Source organism: Argentina anserina, chromosome 3 (assembly GCF_933775445.1).
Source record: "Argentina anserina chromosome 3, drPotAnse1.1, whole genome shotgun sequence".
NCBI classification, from domain to species: domain Eukaryota; kingdom Viridiplantae; phylum Streptophyta; class Magnoliopsida; order Rosales; family Rosaceae; genus Argentina; species Argentina anserina.
Window position 1 is genome coordinate 12,034,210 of NC_065874.1, and position 6,796 is coordinate 12,041,005.

Below are 6,796 nucleotides of genomic sequence, written 5' to 3' on the forward strand. Positions count from 1 at the left end.
ACCAAATTTCACCACCACAACCTAAACAACATTTCCAACAACTTTCTAGTTGACACCAAAGTCTAAATCCGAGCCTAAACAGTCCAAACAACGAAGAACATAAATTCGGCACTATTCACAAACCCTAGAAATTGAAATTTTGATTCGGGTACTTACACTTCGATTTGGCTTGATTCCTTTTGTGGGAATATTGCTGGGACTGAGACAAGCAAAACCCCCCAAGAATCTCGAGCTATGGTGGCCGGAGGAGGCGGCGCCGACACAGCAGTAACTTCCGGCGGTTGCTACACCGTGTGTGGTTGTCGCCGGAGTGCAAGGCGTAGCCCAAAAGATAGAGATCGTCGAGCCCGTCAGTTTGATAGGTGGCACGACACGAGGCGACGTCGCATGGTGGAGAAATCGGCCGGATAAGGTTTTTGGGTCGGGTGAACAGTAACCGAGCGGATTTTTAGAAAAAAACTGATTTTCTGATTTTTAATCTCCTCTCCTTCCTTTTATACTATTTCCAAAATCGGAAACGAACTTCCAACGTTAATAACTTTCGCGTCCTATGTCCGATTCGAACGCGTGACATGTCCACGAACTCGTATCGATGAGCTCTACGACTTTCATGAAGGAAGTTTTCGCAACCGAGCGACGGAATAAAAGTCGATCTATACGTTGCGGTAACGTTATGTTTTCTAATTAAACGATCCGAGAACGTTTCCGTTTTCGTTTCGAAATGTCGCAAACCTCCAATTGTCGTCTTGAATTAATTTCACAAGTTTAACACTTTGAAAATACTCGACATTTAGTTTCTAAAAATTCGGGTTATTACATAAGATGAAATAGAGAGCATGTGATCGACCAAGCCAGCCAGCAAGTCTCTCCTATGAGCTTGGACGGGCACCCTAGAATTATGGCAATTATTATGCATTGCATTTCAGTTTTTTCATTTTTTTTTTCATTTTTGTTGGTCTTGTTTGTCCAAAAGCCCTATGGTGCATTTGCTCTAATGGGAGGCCCTCTTCTCCTTTGGTGTTAACAGTTTTACCAATTTTTCAAAATTTTGAAAAACCTCATTTGTTATGAATAAATTAGTCCATGGAACAAATATGTTGAAATGTACTATGGTAAAACAAACACAAAATTAAAATAAAAAGAGAAATGTATGAGATTATAGTTGAGAAAAATAAGAAACGTGATAATAATCAGTTTCATTCTGATATTGAATTTGTGCATTAGTACGGGGTACAAGAATAGTAATAATAAAACAAACCCACTTTGTCAACTAAAATGTATTTGAAAAAACATAAGAACCCTCTGACCATATTTTATTTTTGATAAACTTCTAATATATAAAGGGTATCTATGAATAACAAAATATATAAAAGTATATACACAATTTAATGAATAATTATCCACAACTTTACTCACTATATTCACAAATAACTTCTTCTTTTTTTGAAAAGCCTCACAAATAACTTTTGAACCTCTAATTTTACCTGTGGCCCCTGTGGGTAACTTCTTTCTCCCTATATTAATGTGTAGCATCTGTGCAAAGACTAGTTTCATTTACACAATTCAACTTGTTTGGGAGACTTTTGTAACATTTTAGAATTTCATCTAAAGAGGATTCCGTAATTAAACTTACAAAATATGGATACTCTTTCACGATTTCGATTCGCTGTAATCTAGCTAATACAATATAGAGATTCATATCTTTCTCTATCCATCAGAACATGTTTAACAACGTCTATGATTTATTTATTATGAGGAAGTAAGAAAAAACAATTTACAGGTGAAAAGGCCCAATTAAGCTTAAGACACTTTTAAACGACTACTAGCCCCTCCATAAGTTATGACCAAAGCAGCAATGCTCAGGCCCAGCACGAATGAGAATGGGGAAGTCTCGAACCTACACGGGAAGTCGGGGACAGTTAACTAACTAATCAGTTCCATCCATTACGGCATCTACCAAAACTTAAAAGGCTTCATCGACCAAACTGGAAATGTTGGTCTTGCAGCCTGATGCATGCTACCGTTCTGGTGATTCTGCTTGTTCCCTATTGCTGTTGGCGGTAAATATTTCTCACAGTCCTTGGCACCGATCGCTGTAAACTGTTTGACAAGGGTGGGCAAATACACAGCTAAAGAGTTCCTAAACTCCTGTGAGCAGCTCTTGTTATCATTAACGCCCTGAACCTGACCTTTGACTAGACACCCCACTTGAGCTCCATCCATATATGCTTTGCATGCACCTAGAATGTCATGAGCACGATTGTGGAAATGCCCGATAACGAAGTCCTTGAAATGCTGCATCAAAATGCATGGTTATAGGACTTATAGCTGAGAATTCAATTCGAAACTCATAAATGGGCACAATTTATACATGATGCATGACAGTCACTAGTTCGATATCCAGGGCCAGCCCTGAAAAATTTGAGGCCCAGTGTAAAGAAAAAAAAAAGGGTCATTCCCCACACAAAAAAACAAACAGAAAAAAAAATTGGCCCTTATACTGAAAAAAAAAACAAACAAACAGAAAAAAAAAAAAATTTGGCCTTGGCCCAATGCGGTAGCACTGGCTGCCCCCCCTCAGGGCCGGCCCTGTCGATATCGAGGGATCCTGTGATATCCGATAAGTTATGTGCGTGTTGCTTTCTTCACAAAGTCCCATATAACGGGAACAAAAGTTTATTCCAAAAGTGCACATTTATATCTGGTAAAAATTTAGTCTGGAACATTATCATGAGCGTGAAAGGTCACTTGGCAGGTTAAAAAAACGAACTCGAGTCATCACGACTTAAGTAAAAATTTAGTCTGGAACATTACCACGACTTCTATACATGCTATTTGACTCAGTTTTGGAGTATTTTGATATGGATCTTTGACACTAGCTTATTTCAAAAAGTTCACGCATTGATGCAACTTGGAGCAAGATGAAAAAAAACAAGCTAAATCACCTAAAAAAATTCAATTCCAAAATCATAATCAAATAGCTTGACCTCGACAAATAGTATTAAGAAATGGAAAGAACTCTTACCTTTGGAGGCTTCTTCATTGTGTAGACCATCGTCTTTAGAGATAGGATGAAGGTGTCCTCATTGTACTTCTTCGATGGCCCTTCACCAGAAGGTTTACCCTTCTGACGTGCCCATCCAGGCTCATTGAAGTAGGGCTCTGCATTCAATATCAGCCCTTGTATAGAGACCAAAACCTGAAGCATCGTTGACGTACCACGGATCCACTTCTCTTGCTTACCCCCAGACCAGGTGTTGAGAAGGCTGAGGCATACTTTCCCACAATCATACAAATTAGGATTTAGTCGAAGACCGCCAGAGTGGTAGTAAACATGCTGGCATATTAAAATTCAAATCAGACCTAAGATTTAAGTACGGATTATATAATGCCAGAAAAAACAACAATTACATACCGGCGGCACATTGGGGTACCTACTGGGGAAGGAAACATCAAAGAAAAAGAGGCCATCATGGTAAGGAGTACCCTCTGCCCCAACAATTACAGCTCTCAACAGATCCATTCTTGTTTCATAAACTCTTACGGATATCATATCTGTCAATGTGTTAAAAGAGGAAAGCTGAGGGTTTAGATACGAACTGATTTATATATTATCGCACACTACGGATACACATCAGCTTCCTTACATCTATGTTCTACATAATGTCGATCAAATATAAAATTTCAGAGATGTACAATTAAAATACTCGGCAAAGTCTTCTTGATAGACGAGACAAAAAAGACTTAATGAACCGGAAAAACCTTGCAGCTTGCTACCATACATAAAGTATAAAGGTTGCATGCATGAGGACTCACCTGGTAAATCTTTCTCCAGGATCTTCCACTCGTTCTGAATTTTCTTTGCCCAGTTCTTCTGAAACCACCAAAGGAGTAAAATCAGAATACTATCAAATATACACTCAAGTATGGATGTGAAAATGCAAATGCAATACATCTACACTCACCTCCTTTGTTAACTGACTTGTATTAGTATAATGATGGTCTGAATAATCTTCAACAGTATCAAATTGTTTGAAACCATCTGCCTTCACCGTGGTATTATCTGTATTCATGCTAGAAGCTTGCTTCACCAAGACCTCTTTTGGAATTTTTGTTTTAAATTCTGACGATTCTGCTCTCAGTGAGTGACTAGAACAGCTCCCCTGGTGTTGCAGATAGGATTGTTTCTTTTTGCTGCTGGATACTTGTGGAAGTTTCCAAGATGATGATGATGATATCCCAGGAGAAAGACTAACATTATCTTTTTGGTTCTTCATGCTTGAACTACTTCCAAAATCTGGTTTCACACTCCCCGTAAAACTTGATAACGAGAGACCAAGTGGGAATGGTGCTTCTATTGTAGAAGGAACATCCACTTCATCAAAATAAGCAGTCATTTGGGCATACTCATCGATATCTATGAACTCGTCCAAATAAAGACCAGTATAGTCACCATTGGACTTGGATGCATCAAAACTAGGACCATCTATGTCCATCACATTATGAGATGCCGAGGCAAAACTCTTTGCAGCCTGATACTTTGTACCCAGAGAACTGCTTCCAGAAACTGCAGTTTTACTTTTACGTGGATTCAACAACCACGGGATAGATGGCATAGGTGCCTCTACCCCAGGAGGAATGTCCAGATTATCAAAGTGGGACTGGAATTGGGCATACTCATCGACATCAATAACCTCATCCAACGAAAGATCACCATAGGCAACCTTATGTGATGCTGAGGAAGAAGCAGTCTTACCAGAACTAACAAAATTATTGGCCAAAGCTCCCTGAATCAAAGGGTGTTGGTATTAGTTATAGCGATAAAGATGGAATTCACAGCAACATTGAATACTTAACGGATACATAGTTACATACAGATGATATTCTACAGCTACAGTATGAACTATGAAGTTAGTTGATCATAAACCTTAGCTTGATGTATGGCCATCGTCCTTTTAAAACTTCCCTCATGTCTCATCTTATTCAAAAACTTTCCAGTGTCTGAATCTTCATCATCATCAATTACAATCACATCAGGCACAATAGCCTAATAATTTCAAAAACAAACAATATAAACCTTAGTCATTAGTCATTACATACAACTGAATTCCACAACTCCTACAATAATAATCCGGAGAGCACCCCTTGGCTTTGGAAAATACAGAATTACCGAGAGTAGCACCCAAACTATATACTCGTAGATATTATATAATGACACTTCCATGATCAAATCATGCACTCTATTACAGACATGCCAAGTGTTGCATGCTAAACTATCGATTCAGATTAATGATTACAATTTAAGGGAACGTATCATGCATGTTGGATGCAATTTGTTAGGTCCCAAAATAATTGAGAATAAGAAAACCGAGCAAATAAATATAATGCTGCAACTGAAGCAAAAGCAATGGAGGAAAATCTCCTCATCATTTATTACCTAGAAGTTTAGACCCACAGGCAAATTAATATAAGAGCCTAGCTAGTAAGCTTGTTATTGATGTCCTCAAACCATAACTAATATGATGATGACATATTAACAGTAATCCCCTTTTGGATTATTGACAAGAAGTTTGTCTATTTGCCTATTTCCCCCAGTTTGCTAGGGTAAACCGTATATAGGTCACAAGATTACAAGAACCCTTAGGGTTTGTGCAAACTCGCTCATAGGGTTTGGGTATCCTAATATCTAAGCTACATAAAGCTTGAACAATCGCCGGAATCCCCAAACCGAAAATCTAAACAAAAATTGCACGAATCATAAATAACGTAGTGACACGACACGAGTTAAAATGATTTCGTAAAAAAATAACATGATCAAAATTCAACCAAAAAATAATAATTAACAAGTATACTGATGACATCGCGTTCTAGCAAGTGTATGAACGCACCTCTTTGCCCTTGCGCCGTTTCCGAGTCGTCTGAGTAACCGGAGGGGCAATCAAGACGACGACGTCGTCGTCGTCGTCGTCCATGCTCCGAGAACAGCTCGCAGTCTCCGAAAACATTCGCTTTCTGCAAGTGATAAGAGGTCGATCAGAGGATCGGAGGAGGAAGAAGAATAGAAGAGAGACTTGTTGCTAAGCGAAGTAAAGAAAGAGAGGGAGAGACCTGGAGTTCTGGGAAGACGGCAGCAGCTCCATTAAACAGGCTTTATGTAGTTTCGAGGAAGAGAAGACGAAAAGGGACAGTATCCGAATCGTTCTGGATCAAAAGAACCCGATTTCGTACGATAATTAAGCTGAAGCGTATAGAGTAAGAAACAAAAAGCCCTGCCAGTAGACGTCACTTCGCGCTTCGTAAACGGCGTTGAGCCTCGCACAAAACTTTGCTTCTTTAAAAGTATTAGGGTAATAGCCTCACACTCCTTGAGTCTTTGTGTTACTGTGGTAGCCACACTCAGACGCATGAATTCAGTGATAATAACGGTAGTAAAATTTGTATTACTGTGGTAGCCACTCCAAAAATTTGAAGGGTTAATTTCTCCTATGGTACTTAAAGTATGCATACTTGGATAATTTGGTATCTGATTTATGAAAACGGACAATTTGGTACCTGAAGTTCTCATTTGTAAGCCATTTTGGTACCTCTATCAATTTTGATCATATTTTTAGGGTTATTTTCGTCATTCTAGCACTAAACTCATTAAATTCACATTTTTTTTTCATTTCTTCATATAATTGTGGCCTCTTTGGAGATAATTAAATTGATATATCTACTCCACTTAGCATCTACTTCGCATATGTCAAAAATAATTTTTTTCTTAATATACTTATTGTCCTAATTATTTTTTGTAAAG

The 6,796-nt window shown here is 38.5% G+C and overlaps 1 protein-coding gene across 1 annotated transcript; it reads right to left on the reverse strand.

Annotated features, from left to right (window-relative positions):
- Positions 1-1,794: 1,794 nt before the first annotated feature.
- On the reverse strand, positions 1,795-5,992 carry LOC126789145 (probable ubiquitin-conjugating enzyme E2 26). The gene is made up of 7 exons (XM_050515230.1): positions 5,889-5,992; positions 4,928-5,047; positions 3,966-4,787; positions 3,817-3,874; positions 3,416-3,555; positions 3,026-3,337; positions 1,795-2,295 (listed from the first exon to the last, which is right to left on the reverse strand). The coding sequence occupies exons 1-7, from the start codon at positions 5,970-5,972 to the stop codon at positions 1,954-1,956; spliced, it is 1,878 nt and encodes a 625-aa protein (XP_050371187.1). The 5' UTR covers positions 5,973-5,992; the 3' UTR covers positions 1,795-1,953.
- Positions 5,993-6,796: the final 804 nt, after the last annotated feature.

Coding starts and splice junctions, on each gene's coding strand:
- LOC126789145 (XM_050515230.1), bottom strand. CDS start 5,972: ATGGACGACGACGACGACGACGTCGTCGTCTTGATTGCCCCTCCGGTT. Junction 4,788..4,927: donor TGGCCATACATCAAGCTAAG/GTTTATGATCAA, acceptor CCTTTGATTCAG/GGAGCTTTGGCCAATAATTT. Junction 3,875..3,965: donor CAAGTCAGTTAACAAAGGAG/GTGAGTGTAGAT, acceptor TGGTGGTTTCAG/AAGAACTGGGCAAAGAAAAT.